Genomic DNA, 19,225 nt, shown 5'->3' on the forward strand with positions numbered 1-19,225 from the left:
CTGTTTGTTCACAAACTTCAGGAGTGTATGATGGTTCTTTTGAACACACGTCTCTCTCAAAGAGGTTCTATCCCAGCACAAAACAGCCTAAAGCCAGAAAATAATAAACAATATTCCCGTTAGTTTTTTTAATTTAAACTAATCAGACTGATTTATTATTTTCCTGTCAGCACTTGTTTATTTGAGGTTTCAGCTAATCATTCACCCATTTCTAAAAGTTTATAAAAAGAACAACAGTCCAACAAGTACAAGTTGCTCCAATTTACTCACCAGTCCATTTCCTTTCAACCTTTCCGCAGTTCAAACAGAGGAAGTGTGCGAAAGTCCTGGGTTAAGTGGCAGAACTTTCTGGACAATTACTAAAAAGAAACGCTGCCCACACAGATCACTTTCAAACGATAATTAATAGAAAATCATGGTGAAAAAATGTGCAAGTATTTATGCCACTAGATGGAGGGCCACAGGTGCCAAAAAGCTGATCCCCAGAAACAAGGAGTTTCAGGTTATGTCTTAATTAAGAAAACATTCATGCATATGTCAATGTGAAACAAAACATTCCCAAATGTAGTAGCTTACATATTCCAAATCTCGTTTGTTAATATGCAATAGCTTTTTTTTTTTTAATTAATTTACCCTATCCTCTACTGCCTCACAAAGGCAAAACTGATTTTGGAACTGAAGAGCTTACATGATATGCAGGACACATACTCTATACATTCCTTCCATTGACATACTTTTGAGTGAAGCGTTTTCATGCCACCAGTGAAATTCACCGATCTCAGTCTCTCTGCAACATATATTTCACTGCATGATATGACCCTCTTTATCCTCCAGTTCTGTATTCTTTTGTGTCCTTGGTTGTTCTTTAAAAAAAAAAAGTTTAACCACCAAGTGAAAAATGTCCACAGGCATCTTACCTTGCTTTATTAAAAAAAAAAAAAGAAAAAAAGAAAAAGGAACAAAACCAAAAAGCGCCATCCAGACAGCTTCTTCTTTTGGAGAACAGCTTTACATTCCTGAGAGTATCTGTTGGAACAAGACTGCCTCTAAGTGTTCCAGGACTTGTCAGACATTGTAATCAGGGGACTTTCCCTGTGGTTGTCGCAGTCGAATTTGTAACGTAGAAAATGCTCCCACAGTCACATGAAAGAAGAGCTGCCACAGGTTGCGCAGTTCATACAGGTACATGTTACACAGGCAAATTAGCCCAAAAGTCAGGAAAGATTTGGCATTCCTCCAGCCCGTGTAATACACAAACAGGTAACACTGTCAGGAGGAAAGAAGAAACCATATTACTGCATGGAAAACAACTTCTACCACCAAAATGTCTCTGGTCATTAAGAAATGAAAAACAAAGTAAAACCCTAAATTAAACATGTAAGAACAGCGTCAATTTGGAAGGGTGAAAGTACCTGACATCAACAACAATTCTCTCATAATAATTGATTAAAAGCTGCAATAACGAGTGGCCCACAATAAAGGGAAGTGGATGTTCCTGGCAAACGCTGGTCAAAAATACACTCTTTGATCCACCTGAGCAACAGAGAAGCAGCAAGAGCCAGTGTTAAATCCTCTTCAGATGAAGGAGCGGGGAGAACAGGGAAAACACCAGGGCCCTGCAACGGGGAATACTCAGCACAAGGCAATCCCCCAGCTGCAAACCCAGCATCCTGCCAGAGTTAATCAGAGGGATTAACTGGTGGATGCAGACAAGTCCACACACATCCACTGCCCTTCCTCGGGTGGTACAAAACCGATCACGTTTTGAGAGAAATGCGTAACAACTCTACTTAACTCTACTGTGTTTAAAGTGTCCGTTTCTGCACACTGTGGTGTAATACGGAACATCTGGACTGCCCCCGGTTTCCTACCCTTTACCTTCTTACTACTGCAAGAGGAGATCTGCTCAAGTCTCTTGCCTCAGTTTTCTTTTCATCTCTAAAAGGACAGAGCTGTCCTGTACTTTCTTGTGGATATTACTTTTACTTCTCCTATTATTCAAACGACTTCCTTTTGACCTCCACTAAAAAAAAAAAAGTTTGCCCCCTCTGGATTCTAGCAATTTCCATCTGCCAAAGAAAGCTTTTACTGTGCTTCCAGGTAGATAACATCACTTGGGCTTACTTTGTAATCCAAATCTGCTCCCAGAGAGTATATAACTATTCTCACACAAATTTTTAACAGCATTCATCATCAGACTATGTAAGTGTTCTTCTTAAGCATTTGCTATCTTTTATTAGTGTTGGAGAAATTCTACTTAACTTATTTTAATATTTTATGTTCCTCAGAAAATGCCAAGGCATTGAACACTTTCAGCCAAACGATACAATTTACTGGGGTTACTTTATGGAAAACCTGCAGACGTGAAATGTAAGCACAAAATACAAGATAGGAGAACGAGATAGTGGGAAGTGGCTGAAAGATTTGAAAATGAAAGAGATGCACGATAATGTATGAAGTAGAGGAAAATTACTGCTTGTAGTGACTAGGTATTACTGTATTTACTTCAAACCCTTCCAAATAAAAGGAGCAGTAAAGCATTTGGTCAGATGGTTAGATCCACTTAAACTAGGAAAATATTGCTTTAAGGAAACAATATAATCTCCATTGCTTGAAAGTTCTGCAGACAAACTACACTGTATCACTCAATCAACTAACTGAAAAGAAATGTCAGCAACAGAAAGTGTATTGTATGAGTCTACAGTATGATATTTTATGATCGATGCATTAAAATAGAGCAGAAATTATTTTGATAACCACTCTATTCAAGTATCCGTGACATTTAGGAAAACACCATGACATTTATGCATGACTGAGCGATGTTTCTAAACGAGTGAATTATGCAAGCACAAGAACGCACCTGGTACAAACAAGCCGCTGTTCCAAGAAAAAATGCAATAACATAGCTGAAATCTTCACCTTCGTTCTGTGAAAGTGAAACAAAAAGCAATCACAGCTGTTTTCCAATGTTTCATTGAACATATACCAAACACATACAGCATGAAAGTTATTCATTATTACATGTTAAAATAGTCTTACAGAGAGGTTTATAAGAATCCCTATAATAGGCTAATCCAAAGAAATTAGCACTCATCATTGCTTATTTATCTCTAATAAACCACTGTGATCTGGAACCTGATTTGAAATCATGAAAATGTTTATTCACAGCAGATAACTAACACTGAGATTTTCAGAAGCCTTAGAAGAATCCTAGCTCTAACACTGGAGACTTACCTTCTGCAGATGACTCTGAAAATTAACTGCCTTTAATATCAACTTTGTAGAACTGTGCCTTCCTGCAGCTTCACAAAATGGAAACAAAGCAAAAGGGAAACAAACTGGCCACTAGGGTGTGGTAAAATTCTACACAGAAAATAACGCAGGCACCTTTGCCTCAGTGGAAATGAGAGCAAACAAAACATAAATTTATCAGATTATTAGAAAATTCAGTTTTCTTGAAGGAAAATATGGAAAAAGTTATTTGAAGTGATAGAACTTTACATTGTGTGTTTAAAAAAAAATCGACAACATTATTTCCAACTTACTCAAACAGGTTGCTTTTCAGTTCCTTTATAGCTAAGCAGAATAAACCTACACACTCTGTGATATTCTAACCGCATTTCAAACAAATACATGCAACAGTCAAAAACTTTCCCAGGCCAACAATGGGTACTCATGCCAAAGTCCCCCCTTGCCAGCAGATTTCACTTTGGGAAGAAGGCAATCCATTCGGAGCTACAACTTGTTACTGCTCGGCGTGTTCAGTGTGAAGCATTTCCGTTTACAATGCTGACTAGAGAAAAGTGGGTATGTCTGCACCTCAAACTTACCGGCACAATGCAGTACATTCCTAAGCCACACACACGTGCAATGGCAGTGAGGCAGAGATACTTGCTGCAGTATAGCTACACATCATCACAGAGTTTTTCTAACACCTAAGTAAAATACTGATTATAAAGGGAACAGTAATTCAGGAGAGAAGTTTTTGAATGACTTTTCAGAAGAAGTTTAATTAATCACATTTTGGATTATTTCTATTTTAGAAAAACCCATAAGATATAAAGTAAGCTTTATGGATTTTTGGTGTGCATCATTTGTCAGAAAGAAGGAAAAAAACTCTTCCATCTGTACTGCCATCTATTACCTCCAGATGCAACAGCATACAGCATAAAATGAATTGACTGCCCTATCATCAGTCAAACGCGTTAATCTAACATCTGCATACCCTTCTGCAGCTGATTTTTTTTTTTTAAGAACAAAAACCAAGTTATAGAACCATGAAAGAAAATCGCAGAATTCTGTTCAGTATTATTCTTACAAGAGGGTACTTTAAATTCTATCCCATTTATAAACTGAGAAAAACGTGCTAACAGAAAATCATATCTAGGAATAATGTAAAGATATGTTCACTATTTCTTTCACTTTTTTTTTTTTTTTGAAAAAACAGAAGCCTTCACATGGAATGCTTTCATTAACCTTGCTCTACTATTCATTAGTCTTCAGGAGATGCTGAGACATCAAAGAATAATTTTTATTAAATCTTTACACATTTTAATAACTATGTAAACTACTGGAATAAAGGTCATCTTCTTTACCCTTCTTCCATACAAATTCCATTAGCTAGCAAACCCATTGCAATCCTCGTGTTTTATACAAAAACACTATCTGTTGGCCAAGGAGGAAGATTTCCCTTCTCTTTCTGAAAACCTCCATGGAATTTTTAGTTTCTACAGCCATCAGCACAACAGTATAAACCTGTTTAATGTTAAGTAAATCTTTTTCGTAGTAACATACACAAGCATTCTGTGCATAGAAAGAAACTGAAGGTCTATAGGGAGGGTAAGAGCAGAGTTCAGGTAAGTAAATAAATGTTTGAAGGTTGGGGGTGGTACTTTTGTGGTTTTTTTTTATTTTGTGTTGTTTGGAAACAAGAAATCACCCAACAGTTTCTCTCACGCTGATCCTTTCAGAACAGAGTGAAACAAGCACTCTGTCTAAGAAGGTTTATTAAGAACAAATAAGCAGAAAGAAAAGCATTTCTAAAAAAGGATTTTCCTAAATCTCTTTAAAGATCCCTTCTCCACAGACCTTTCCAAACATGCGGCCAGATTTTCAACAGTTCCCATCATTTCTCAGAACTGTTTTTAAATAATATCTATTAAGATTGTTTCATATCCTGGCATAACTTTAGAGAAAAGAGCAAGATGTTCACATAATCACTGCTGCCAAGGTACCTAGGGAGGCAGTTGGACACCCACCTTCCACTGCTTTTGCAACTCGCAGCCTTAACGAATGATGCATCAGTCTCAAGAAGGATACCTAGATTATACGCAGGAATAGTTTCACTAATAAAGGTCTGACCTCACAGACAGTATTTGTGAAAATAAAACTGGCAAGACTCAGCTCATATAGCAAGCACTTCTAAGATAATAGTATAACTATGATGATGCAGAACTCCTGAATTCATAAACATGATACAATACCTGCAGGAGACTTTCTATGGCATGAAAGCCACGAATTAAGTTCAAAGCCCCACATAACAGACTAAGTACAAATGAGACGATCCCTGGCAGAGTGACAGGTTCCAGACGCTGATGAGGAGCTGCAAATCAAAAGATCAAAAAAAGATATCAGAAGTCAAAGCAATACCTTAAGAAATACAGAAAGATATCAAATCTCATTTTTTCCAGTGTCTTCTATTTCAAGAGGTAACTGAAGCAAACCCCAAAACAAAATTTTGTTTCTTAAAGAAGAAACATTTTAAATATATCAACACCAAGTTTGGAAAGGAATTAAAGCATGTTTTTCTTCAATGCATAACTGTCTTATTACATTAATCTAACTCAATACATCCAATTTATTCAGTAGGGTCCTGAAAGCTGCCTAAACACACCAGGAAATCAATGGCAAATGATGCACTTGCTGGTGAAATTTGTCCACAATTAGTAGCCAGGTAATAAGTCACATACTTAAGAGCTCCTCTCACAACCTCCATTTTTCTTAACACTAATGCATTAGAAGAATTATCAAGACTTATTTAGATTGCTCACTGAATGGAACACTATGAGGTAAAGCCTATTACATTCCCCTAACTTAAAAAAAAAAAATACAGCCAATGAGTACTACCAAAGAAGACTGCTCTGAAACTACAGCTAATACCAATCTTACATCCTTGTACAGACCTTCCAGATACTGCTTAGAAGTCTCTCACAAAATATGTTAAAATTAAAAACATACTTTCTTTGCACAGCAACTCCTTCAGGCTTATCTCGGGTCACAAGAACATAACAGTTGCTTATGTTGCTCATTACTGTCCCTTTCCATAATTAATAACAGAGCGAAAATATGAAAAAACAATGCAAAACTCTAAACAGTCCAAGCAACATTGGGAAAACAACAGGACTACTGAACCATACTTAAATCGCTCTGTTCAAATCAACGAAGTGTAAAGATGTGAACAATGTCGTTAATGAACCGTAACATTAATAGAGAGGGGGGTGTCAATCCTGGCTGTATGCACTGAACAGATCCAGGAAAAAGGCTTTCCAGTTTATGAAGTTCCAGAAACTAAACAAACAAAAAAAAAAAATGACAAAAGCTATTTCACACTGATAAGTAGGCGGGGCTGTCCGATTACCAGTGTGCAGTAACTTAAAAATAAAACAAAATGAGTTCAGTTAGCTCATTTGTGCTGTATTTAATAATGAACTTAGGGGAATACTACTAGGAACAATCACTCCGTTACAGTTATCTATGGTATGTGCATACTATTCAGCAAAGGAGAAACTTTCAAGTCTAGCCAGCAGAGTGGGTAGTAAATATCCAGAGAGAGTTCTTTTCAAGGATGGAAAGAAGCAATGACAGTGACGAATTACACAAGTATTAGCAGACTTGCTAAAAAGACAGTCACATTCAAGACACTGTTATTCAATAGCATCTAAAATTTGAAGATCTGAAGGAGGAGGAAAGTGCAAACCTCTCATAATGCACAGCCCATGGATGGTGAGTTTCTACAGCAATTCAAGGAAGGGAGTGGATAACTGAACAGAGAGATGCATGGGAAGGAACAAACCTTTCAAAACAGCATGCAATAGATGATTAAAGGTACGTATGGTACTGCTTAAAAGATTCTACTCCTGTAAACAATTTAAATATCTTCACACTTTTCTTTTCCTAATTTTCCAGAATCTCTAGTACTCTTAAATAGTAAATATTGAAATTTAAGTTATTTCTACACTGTTTAATAGCACCTAGAATTCTCAGGATCAAGGCCCTGGCAGTACAGATAGGGCACCCTAGCAATTCTGTTTCTCATTTTTAGTAGAAAGTAGTTTTCAGTCTTCTGAAGGAATCCTTAGGGATAAGCAATGTAATTAGGCTGATACCGCAGTAAAGAGATCCTATTAAAAATATATACCTGCACAAAATTAAGCTGATTTCTTATATGAAAGACTTTAGCAAATGTTTAGCTTTATAATTGCAATTTCCACCCTGACACTGTAAAGTGAGTGGCATTGGTATGTGCCTGCGCAGGATAAGCAAGGATTTGGGAAGTTTCAAGTTTTCTGGCATGCTGGGAAACATCTAAATGTGGGCCTCAAACTGATTCAGAGCATTCACTTAATACCACAAACCTTAAACCCTGCTAAAGTTTTACCTCAGTTAAAAACCACACAATGCCACATGCACCTCCGACACGTGGTAAATTGAAGTTTAAAAAAAAAATTCAAGACCACTGAAATGAATGCGAAAAGTTTACATGAAATTGCTATCACTGACCTCATACACACAGCACTTATTTTAGAGGATAGTTCTTTTAGACACCACAGCTCTTTGGAACTTCACCTTCACAGATGCTTCCTAAAGCAATGCCCCTCTCTCCAGCTGCTCTAACTCATAGCACTACGCTCTTAGCTTTTGTCACTGGATCTCACTGGGCAGAAACAATCAAAATTTTGATAAATATTAAGAGGTCAAGAGAGGATTATGTTAAGTGCTCATCTTGTTTTGCCTATTTTCATGTGGTTATTTTTCCCTTCAATAACCTGTCCATTGAATAGGCCCTTTTTATGCTTTAAGAACACCACAGTGAAAAACTTTTTTTTTTAAAGAAATAATGTCAAAAGAAAGATTAGTTCTAGCACTCTGCATCTGTGACATTTAAGGATACAAATATGAAAGTCTGAAACTTACCTGCAGATATTTTACCAGTCCCCTTATACTCTGCGGCAGATAGATGTGCAAACCCATTAGCTGAGCCAAGTTCTGACAGGGAAATTTGATAAGGTGGCCTCAGTTTGATTTCTGTCTGCATGTCAGCAAGATTCATCTTTGTTGACAAAGAACGTGTGTTGTTGTATCTCTGTTTGGTCCTCTGAATGAAATTATCTGTGTAAAATTTAAAATAAAAGTTATAACCCTATGGACTTTGGTTAATTAAGTAATCTTAAACCATGCAGCTTTATGTACTACATACTTCACAAATTTAAATACACTGTTTGAAATGATTACATTTAGCTTGGAACGTTCTAATACCATTTCTGTTTTGTGACTAATATATCATGTGCTATTTTGTTCTGCAGTCAAAAAAATCAAGCTGTAGAAATCTAATTACTTAATAACTGTGAATAAACTAATGACTTTTCACTGCATGAGACTGAATGAACTGCTAATACGATGGATTTACTGCACTTATTCTGGCTTTTCTGATAGGTTAGTAAATATCCTTATGAAAAAAAATCAACTGCATTAAAGTATAAACTTACTTTGGCACGAAATGTGACTGCAAAATATTCAGGCTGAGAAAATATATCATCATACTATACAAATATAAAGATTGCAGTAGACCTATGTTCTATATTAACAGCTAGTAAAACAAAGGCATACAAAAAGGATTGAAAGAAATATTTATAAGGAAGACAATGTCATACAAAAATTGTTAATAATGGACTGACTGAATTACAGGAACTAACTAAACAGAGTTATTTCCTTTATATTAGTTTTATATATATTATAATTTCCTCTACAACTGCAGTTTGTTTTAGTCTAATGCATTTTATAAGAATACTTAAAATAACTGTGTAGTATTAAAGCAACAGATATTAATAGAATCCATAACAGCTGTTATCTGGTATACATGAGATTAGCTGTATTTGGAGCTTGCGTAACAGAGGACTAAATGCCTCAGTATATCCTAAGACAAATAAAAATCTCTCCCTTTCATGTACTGAACAAAAACTACAGCACACCTAAGAGCCAACATGAAATTGCAGTATTTTACTTGAGAAACTAATGGAGCTCAATGTCTTTACAGGTTACGTATTTCAACAGGTATGAAGTCAAACTGCTCCATGTATTATTAACTAGGTGAAGCCAAACTCCAGATTTGGTCACACAAGGCTTAAACAAAAACCTACCTGAATAAACAGAAAGACTATAAACAAGTTCGGATAAAACTCTAGTAGCCTAATTCAATGCCCAAAGAAGTATATTTTTATTGACCCTAATGGGAGTTAATTAAGATTCTCAATCCACCTGAAGTACAGCTGTAAACTGCCTCGCATAGTTTTGTTTTGTGTACATTAAGTTGCACATCTATTTAAATATTCATTTATCTTAGTATGAGAACAGACATGAAAGGAAATCAGATCTTTACCAAACTCTATAAAACAGTACGGTCTGACAGCAGTATTTGTCTTCATCATGTTGTAGGTAGTGATGAACTCTTTCTGAAGCTCATCCAGGAAGCAGAAAGCCAGGACACTGGGATAATTTTCAGTGCACAACATCATGTAACTTACTCCCAGAGAACTGATAAAACTGTAATTGAGAAAAAAAAATAATCAAAATTTCAAATTTAAATCTGGGTAACACAGCTTCACTAGTCTGATCTTGTATTCTGTAATCAGAAAAGCAAAAAACTGTTGTGGGGTAGCAAAGAATTAATGCTTACTGAAAAGTCAAATGGTATTCTAGTAGAAAATCAATTTAGTTTTAGTCAAAAAGCAAAAGCTTATCTTCAGAGAGCAGAGAGGGGCAGGTGGTTCTTGTTAAAATACGTTAGGACGACACAAAACTGATCCAAAAAGTAACAAACACCTCATTCTCCAGAGAGAGCGAGGATGACCAGAGATGGCAAATACAAATTCAGAATTTAATACACATAAGCCTATTGCATTTAGGCAATTCATTAGACTTCACTTTTTCATGACACATATTCAAATTTCTTCAAGATCTTGACATATAAGACTTACACTATTAAAAATACACAAAGGTAAGTCATAAAAACCTCTTGATTAAGCCTTATGTCTCATTGTCCAAAGTTTTTTTTAATCTAGTCAGTTTACAAGCCAGCTACAGGTGAGGCTTAAAAAGATTAACTATTGACTTTCTTCAATAGCAGTTCCGCATTTTACAGGTAATTAAAGGAATGATGCAACACATTAATGTATTACAGGAAATATTTACTTTTTGTTCCTTACTTATACAAAGAGAACCTACATTTGCCCTGTGTTTGTACCTGCAATGTGGAAGTATAATAGAAATTCAGAGCAGTACTGATACTACGTACGCAGTTTGTAATGTCTTTACTCTTGTTTACAGAATGATCGTTTGACATGATGTTTAAGCAAGAAAACGCGGATGATAGTTGGGAACTTATTTTTAAAATAAATCAAGTGTTCAGCCTTGGAAACCTCAACTCATCTTAAAACATCAAAACAACAAATGGAAATAACTAGAAGTTACCATTCAACAGCCAGGTAAAACACACGGCTATTGACCATGTTTTCTTGTAATAAGCACTGAAAGACTAGCTGACAAGAATACAGAAAACATTAATTTCAAGCATGAAAATCAAATTAAAAAGTCTACTAAAACAAAAGGATGCACAATTTCTTGCAACTGATCCGTCAGCATACTTTGAAACTGCTTTTCCGAGAATGCTCTTGCACTGACACAAGGAATCAAAGAAACATTGACTGGCAAGGTTTAGTCTGTGCTGGCCCTGATCCTGAGCAACGCAGGACACTCACACATACATATGGGATACGACAGACACTTGCATCTCACATGGGAGATGGAGAAGGCTGAGGAGAAAACCTTCTAGGACCACGGAAAGGTGGGAGAACAAGAAGAATAGTTTGTCTGAGAATAGAAAATCACGGCATGTTTTTAACCAAACTCACATCAACGTATTTATTTAGATTCAGACTCCACATGCTGCCAGTCGGGATAAAAAACTGTTGACACAACCAAGGCGTGAAAAGGTAGGAAGACACAAAAAGGAAGACGCACAACTCGTTGCCTCTACTGAGAGCACAGTATGAAATAATTATCATGTTACGCTTCTTTTTTAGGTTATGTTTTCTCCGAAATCAACAGAAATTCTGAAGTTACAACAGAAGCGCCGTAGGGCCTAATTCCATAACAACATACACGAGGTTTCAAAAATACTGGGTTATAAATGTATTTGGGTAATTTTTAAATTTGTGTAGACTAAAAAGAGAAAACAAATACTAGTTGAACTAGCATGAAGAAGAGCAAGTCTGACGATTTGCATGTGAAAAACAATTTTGAAATTAATAAAAATGCTTCTAGTAGGTCAACAACTTCAGTATTTATAAAAATGTTGTCTATTTCAAACTAGAATTTTCACTGAAGTATGGCTAGGCTTCAATCTCTCTACAAATTCTCAATTTTTAACTTCTGATACACAACTACTGCCAAGAATTACTCTTACTTTGATTAATCATTTCTATCGTACAACTGTTAACTTTAAACTACAGACAGATATAAACACAGATATTACAAATACATAAAAGAGAAGTCTTACTTTATATTATAGTGCCCAGTTTTCAAAGTACATCTATCAGGAAGCTGAGAAAGTTTCTTTGAGAGCATTTTAAAATACTTTCTACATTCTTGCACTCCTGTGCTTTGATCGTAATCAGTAGATGCAGACAGTGGGAGTCCATCCCTCACACGGACCACAGAGGCAGATAAAATCATAGACATTGCCAACAGAGTTAATGACAACCTAAACAAAATAAATAAAATAAACTTAGAAATACAGTTGAATCAGAATTGAAGTAAAACTAAAAGCAAAGGAGTTAACTGTGATTAACCAACCTGTGCCAACTGTATACTGGCTGAAGCCTAAAATGGGACACATGGATAATTTTCAAACTTAACTCAGATTGAAGCCCTAACAAAATAGGATCCATTAGTCTATGTGAAACACAAAGTAGCAGCAAATTTAGTGTCACATTTTCAAATATGTATTTTTTAATCTGAATTACCATAAATCCTGGGTGATACACTATTATTTAGCCTTAGCACTACTGTACTTACATTCTTCATGATGTCTTTTTTTAATTATTTTTTTTTGTTTTTAAACGAGACAGCAATTACATGCAAACAAACAAGAACAATAACTGGAGAGGAAAAACATTTACTACAAAGAAATGCCAAATGGAAAATTTATCCAGCTCCTGATCAAGTAACAGTGTTGATGTTCTTTCAGTGAAACTGTATTACTGCTTAAGTATTTTGACAAACACAGACTTCGGCAACTTTTATACTATCAAATAAGAAATCAAGGAATCCAGACAGCATGAAACGTAATCCAGCTCTCCTAAATTACAACAGAATTTCTTAAACATGAGATGTTTCATTTTTATCTGGTTCTCTCTCTTTAAATCTGCAAAATGTGTCTATCAGTATTACACAAATACTGGGCAGGTTGAAACGGCACTTGCAAAGCCTATGTGCTTTTCCAGTATTTATCATTCTCAAAGCATAACAAATAAAGCTTTGTGAAACCTAGCCTCCTAAAGAAAAAAAAAGTGTATTTAAACATTTCCCACACAAAAGGCGAAAAATTCTAGCAAGCATTTAACAGCATAAACACCTAGCCTGTAGACAGTCTTTCAAGACAGAAGACACATTTAAAACTTTCAAGTTCTTCAAATCTTATGTTAAAACAAAACACCCAAAAATTTAGCAAGACAAGCTCTATGCAGATTATTTTAAGAGGCTGATTACTCTGACAAGTGGGCGAACTGCTAGAATCTATATGAAGCCAACTGCAAACACTTCCTTACACAACTTCTAACACTGCTCTACTGACTCCTACCACTTACTACACCTATCATTCCAGAAATTATGAAAAAAATAGTTTTTGCCTCCCTCAGATGATGCTCCTGAAGTTTCATATAGTCATAAAATGAAACAGAAAACAGATTTATGAATACAGCTGAAATATGCTTTAGTGCACAATATTGATGTGTTTATAGCACCTTTCAAACCATGACATTAACGGCGCTTTACAAGCCCCAGCAACTCAAGGACTGTATTCTGAAACTTAGGAATCCAACTTTTCCCCAAATAGCACTGCCTCTTCGTAAAAGAAAGGAAATAGCTGTTTTTCCCCTGAACTCTCCCCTCTCCAATTTCCCACCCCCCAAAGGTTATACATAGGGATACTTACTAAATGATAATTGATAGTCAGTTTTTTCAAGTACATTTACAGCTCAGAAAGACACACGTACTAATTCCATGTTGTAATTTCTGATTTAAGAAACTCAGCTTAATCAGCAAACTTCAACCTGCTCTGAGATGCAACAAGTCTGCTGAGTAAGTTCCAAACGAACACCCTTCTGGTTCTACTTCCACAGCATATCAGCCTCCCACCAAATTCGTAACAGCAGCACAAGTCACCATTGCCTGTAGTCTTCTGAGTGCCTTTGGGCTTTTATAAGGTATGCTTGTCTTTCCCCATATCCCTAGAGAACTCCCTGTTCTACAAAACGCTTTGATCAGCAGGATAACCAACAAAAAGCAGCCAACCAGAAGACACAACACCTTCAGGACTTCCTAGAAGTAAGCATTCTGGCAATCTAACGTGCAGTCCTAGAAACTTTTACCTATCTGTGTTTCAGTTCACGCACACGCTCTCAGCAGGACAATTCACATGGAACACACACTGCACCTATTTTCTTAATTACACTGCTAACCGTACAACCATGGCAGCAGCTCCAGAGCATGATGAAATTGCAGAGAAGCTCTCCACAGCAGCGGGTCTCAGACAATAACCACTTCTACCACCTGGGGCCCAATTCTGGGAGGGAATTCTGGGAGCTACATCAATATAAACATAAGAACAGTAACGTGAGAGCAAAGTTTAGAATTCCCCTCCTTAACTTACTTGCACAAAATGGAATTTCATGAATCTGCATTTCCTCTGACGAAGCAAGTAACTTCATTAGCACCTAACATGAAGAAAGGAACATAACTCCATGTCCTATTTCAGGAACAGGTAGCGAGTATGACAGCACTGCAGAAGAATCTCGGAATCCTGTTGCCTGCTCTCAGAAGGAAAAATATTGTTCTGGTCACTTCTTAAATGATCTCGATCATTATAGTTCATGTTGAGCTATCTGATGAGATAAGAACAAACAGAAAAAAAAAATAATGAATATAGTTACTGCCTAACAACATTTTTAAGCTCTTTTTGTGAGGTCATACTTACAGGAAAGGCCTGAACACACCCCGAGGAGATTATTCGGATGTACTCAAGCGACAAAAAAAAATTAAATAGAATAACAGAAATATTTAAGTGTTTCTACATTCCTTAAGAGAAGCTAGGGAATCTCCATTACTTCAGCCATTTACAATGGGAACAAACATGTATCCATTTGCACAGTATGCTACTAACTTAAATAATGTAGCCTTTTAACTCTGAAGCCTACGATTCACCTCATACACTAAGTTTAATAAATTTATAATCCACCTCAATTAGAAACCCAAACACTTTAGGAAGGTAACACCACACAACCATACCTGTATTTCCACAGCATTCGGATTCTCAGTGCTCAGTCTAACATGAGTTGTTTCACAGTTAGGGACAAGGCAAGTGTCACTATCAACCGGATATACACATGGGCAACAATGCGAATGATAAAGACCACTTCAGACCCTTTTCCCATAAATATTTGCATAAATCTAGAATAAAAATAGTTACTTTCTTCAGAACTCACATTTAGAGAAATTACTCTTTTAGAGAAGACAGGCCACCATTAAAACCTGCCAGATCTCTTCACGTACTATGAAATCACACAAGGGAAAAATCGTGTCTAACACCAACAGATAACCTGCTTCTGTTACTGTCATTTAAAAAAAACATGCAGTGAAAAGATATACTTCTTTCTCAGCCTCCTTAAAGCAGAATCAGAAAGGTACCCAAGAAATGAAGTTACTAGAAGTATTATTTTGGTTTCAAGATCACATGTATGTACAGAGGTATGTAGTACATACACTGTAACACAACATTCAGCCTCACTTGAAAATGCATTCACATAGAAGAAAAGCTTACCAAATCTTCAAAAAGAAAAAATTACTCATTTCTCAAAACAACAGCACTTCAAACAAGGCAGCAAGAGATAAACTGACACGGAGTTTGAAGAAAGAGTTTTAAAGATATGGGATTGGTTTTAGAACTAAATTTAAATGGGTTTTTAGTCATCTATTCAAAACTGCAGGTATGAACTCACCCTAACATTACAAATTCCATAGTTTTTCCTCAAAAAAAAAAAAAGCCTATACCCTTTGAACACTTGAATATTACACTTCCACCACCACAAACGGCCTATAAATCCGTCACAGGTACGGAGAAATGAAGAGGGACTGGGTTTGCTACCATGTTCTGTGCAAGAACTGAGCGAACGAGCAGTGCTGGGCTCACAGGTAACCTACACGGTTCTCCACAAAACATGCAGTTAGCCAGAGGAACTGCTCGCCGCAGAACACTGCTGATGCCAAAATGCTATGCAAATTCAAGAGGCAACTGGAAAAGTTCACAACTACACAGGTTATTGAAACTAAGTCACTTCCCCTTGGATGGGGAGATTTTGAGACCCAGACAATGAATGATAGGGAGAGTTTGGTACAGAAGCATCCCTCTGTGCTTGTCCTGTTCTTACCTTTCCCTGTGTGCATCTGCTTCTGGCCAGTCTACTGATTTGCCCTCACACCAACACTCAACGGCCCTTCCTGCAAATGGAAATTGGCAGAACTCAGGAAAAAGAAAAACATGGAGAAACCTAGCCCCACGCAGAAAGGAGAGAAGCCGACTGGCCTGCCTGGTGCTGTTCCACCCTCTCCAGAACAGTCCAATATAACACACGTCAGCCTCCACTGCTCTCACAAACAGGAGCTGCCACGTGTGGCTGCAGCTTCATTTCTTCCCATGAGACGGATGATGGAAAACAGAGCCTGTCTCACCATGACTTTTTTTAAAGAGAGATGCAATTATTATCTAATTTATTTGCATGTCATGGTGGCACTTGGTCCCGAGGCAGCATCTGTAAAAGCCTTAGGAAGAGTATATATAGCAGTACTGCTAATAAATTGATCTTCCAATTAGTGATCTGATAATAATTGCCTTACACTTATCCGAGGTCTCCTTGTAACTTCTTAGGAGAAGGCGGTCACCTCCATCTGATCTAAAAACCAGCCCAGATCCACAGATACCCCACAGACACTGCAGGCAGCCCTCGAGCCACAGCAAGCCCCTCCTGCCCTGACAGCCCCCAGCACCCCCACAACCGAGGCGCTTCTTGCCAGCACGCCGCCTCCCGCGACACCTACCCCCGCACCACACAACCGGGCACGGTCCCCGCGTTTCCTCCAGGCCCTCAGGGCAGCCCCGGGCACCTCACGGGCGGCAGCCTTCACCCCCCCAGCACCCAGCCCGCCTAACGACACCCACCGCGACCGGCCCCCGCCACCTCAACCCAGCCTGGCCGGGCAGCGGAGGGCCGCGGGGTCCAGGGAAGCCGGGCCAGGCCTTACCGGGCCGTACCGGGCCGTACCGGGCCGCACCAGGCCCCGCAGGCCCCGAGCAGGCCCCGTTGCCTAGCAACAGCGGCAGGCCCCGCGGGCAGCCTCACCGGAGCGCCGTGGCGGCGGCCGCTGCCGCGCTGCACGCCGGGTACCGGCCACGTCCGCCGGCGGCGGGAGCGCCGCTCACGTGACGCCCGCGCGGCCCCGCCATTGCTCCGCGGCCGCGGCTCCCCGGGGCGGGGCTGGGGGCGTTGCCACGGCGACGCGCCGGGGCCGGGCCCGGGCCTGCGCGGGGTGGATGGGGCCTGGGGCGGCCCCGCCTGGCGGGGGCTGGCCCTGCACGGGGCGGGCGTGGGGTCTGCGAGATGTCGAGAAGCCCGAACCGTTCTGGGGCTGCGTTGTGCTCTTCGCGTGTCGCCGTGCAATAAAGCCTTGGTTTCCACTCAGTTTGATAAAGGCTTGTGGGACGTGGCACTGCTTGGCACTGTGTGGTTCCTGGGGTGCGCCCTCCCAGCGGAGTGGCTGACGAGCCTGCGGGGCAGGGAGAAGCGACACAGGTGTCACCAGCGCTCCGTTTGCGCATTCCCAGTCAAATAACAGTATGACGATCCGAAAATGGAAAATCCCATTACCAATCCTAAAGTGAGACTCCTATTTTAAAGCTTTCCTCACCAACACAAGAACATTTTTCTCCATTGCTCGTTATCGTTACTGTTTCCCTGCCGTACCATGCAGTTTTAGTCTGCCAACTCAGATCTCCAGGGGAAGCAGCCTGTTTCTTTGCTAACACCCTTTAATTTCCCCGTCCGCTGCTGGCTGAGCTGTACAAGTGGCTGCAGCACTGCATAGTGCCAGGTATAGGCACCGTGCCTCGCGCTCTGGGCTTTCTGGTTCTGCTCAGCCTCACTCCGGAGCAAGGTGGCCAGCAGGGCAGCACCAAAACACACAAACGCTCTCCAAATTCAAGTCTGCCTTCTCTAGGCAGCGTCACTTGTAAGTGGACACCCACAGCAACCCCAGGTGCCAGTGCTGTGGTAAAACCATCTCTCGCCCCGGCCTTGAGGCAGGAGGTGTGAGCCCCGTGCCCAGTGCGGTGGTAAAACGGCTCCGTGAGCAGCCTGCCATACACTGCTTGTGCTGCAACTTATTTGAAGTTAGTATCTTGGCCTGCCAGAAAGAAACTGTGTCCCTGCTGGGCTTTTGTAGAGCTGAGCACAGGAACATCTCAATCCTGACTGAGGAGGCACAACTGCAGTGTATGTTAGGAAGATAATACAGTAATCTAAATAATTTCTAGAGTCCTTATCCTGTACAAACAGAGTGCAGAGCATTACAAGCTGCTACACAATTCAACAGGGTATGATAGCATCTACCAAATGCTGAGAAGTAGTGATTGCTTAATTAGAGGCAGCCTAAAGGTCTGTGATAAGTGCATACGTATGTCATTTTAATATTTCTAGTTCTTGTGAACGGTTTATCTTTCAACCCTAAAATTCTCCTGACCATTTGTAAATGCTTTGAAGGCAGAATGACAAGTATTTTACATTTATACAAAAAGAACTTGAAAAATTATATACACATCTATTAGTTAATACTTACACATTCCTAGGGGGGAAAAAAAAAAAAAAAAGGTAATGTTCTTTATTTTCAGGTGAACCTGGCCCCAGGAGGTTCAACAAATTTCACAAGGTCACTGAGGGAGGCAGTGGCAGTCAGAAGTGAAGTTACAGCTCGAGTGCTTCCAGCTCTCACAGTGAACTTAAATCATACCTGTTATTTAAGAATTTGCATGGCTAACAAGCCAGATACATTTTAAATATCTTTTTTTTCTTGTCCCACTGGCTCCCCTAAGACAATGAAGCAGTAAAACATTGTTAGAGGGTACCACACAGGGAATAAATTAGGGAAAGCTGAAGCAAGAGATAAAAGTAAGATTTGTAAGAAGTAAATCCAGTCAGTACAAAGGCAAGTCAAGTGAAGGAATGTAGGTGTTGGGAAAGGAGGAGAGAGAAAGAAATTAAGAGGAGTACAAAAGTGGGTATGGACAGCACCAGAGGTTGAAGAGTAGTGGTGCCAGGTCCCTGTGGTGTCAAAATCCTCAGAGATGGCAGTGAGGAGCCTTTTCATGGGTGCAGCAAAATAACAAAGCCTGTGATTGCTTAATGTGCCATCAGCCCGCTGGAGATAAAACAGCAGCCGAGACAAGTTAGGATGGGATTTTTCTCATCGAAATTGCCCATTGTGAAGCTGTTTGTTGCTTTTGCCCCTCAGTCACCACAGGGGGAGCCAAGAGGAGCAGCCTCATTTATCCGCTGGGGTTTTGGATGACTAGAGGTAGGGAGGATAAACTCGTGGGCTCTCTATACAGTGTTTAAGCACGGTT

At 39.2% G+C, this 19,225-nt stretch overlaps 1 protein-coding gene across 6 annotated transcripts; it reads right to left on the bottom strand.

Annotated features, from left to right (window-relative positions):
- Window positions 1-934: 934 nt before the first annotated feature.
- On the bottom strand, window positions 935-17,091 carry SEC22A (SEC22 homolog A, vesicle trafficking protein). Of its 6 annotated transcripts, none has more exons than XM_048072338.2 (9): window positions 16,950-17,091; window positions 15,981-16,050; window positions 14,207-14,438; window positions 11,834-12,037; window positions 9,656-9,819; window positions 8,194-8,388; window positions 5,484-5,602; window positions 2,861-2,926; window positions 935-1,266 (listed from the first exon to the last, which is right to left on the bottom strand). In XM_048072338.2, the coding sequence occupies exons 4-9, from the start codon at window positions 12,013-12,015 to the stop codon at window positions 1,066-1,068; spliced, it is 927 nt and encodes a 308-aa protein (XP_047928295.1). In that variant the 5' UTR covers window positions 12,016-12,037; window positions 14,207-14,438; window positions 15,981-16,050; window positions 16,950-17,091; the 3' UTR covers window positions 935-1,065. The 6 variants fall into 6 exon arrangements, with proteins under 6 accessions (XP_047928295.1, XP_047928294.1, XP_047928297.1 ...); XM_048072337.2 differs by having other exon boundaries at window positions 16,852-17,007; XM_048072340.2 differs by lacking the exon at window positions 16,950-17,091 and adding an exon at window positions 16,769-16,787.
- Between the last annotated feature and the right edge of the window lie 2,134 nt (window positions 17,092-19,225).

The sequence above is a fragment of the Anser cygnoides genome, chromosome 6 (genome assembly GCF_040182565.1).
Source record: "Anser cygnoides isolate HZ-2024a breed goose chromosome 6, Taihu_goose_T2T_genome, whole genome shotgun sequence".
NCBI classification, from domain to species: domain Eukaryota; kingdom Metazoa; phylum Chordata; class Aves; order Anseriformes; family Anatidae; genus Anser; species Anser cygnoides.

Excerpts from the sequence above, each read along its gene's own strand:
- SEC22A (XM_048072338.2), bottom strand. The coding sequence starts at position 12,015 with ATGTCTATGATTTTATCTGCCTCTGTGGTCCGTGTGAGGGATGGACTC. Across the intron at positions 8,389-9,655 it reads GTACTGTTTTATAGAGTTTG|ATAATTTCATTCAGAGGACC; the intron begins GTAAAGATCTGA and ends AATTTTACACAG. Across the intron at positions 1,267-2,860 it reads CAGCGGCTTGTTTGTACCAG|TGTTACCTGTTTGTGTATTA; the intron begins GTGCGTTCTTGT and ends TCCTCCTGACAG.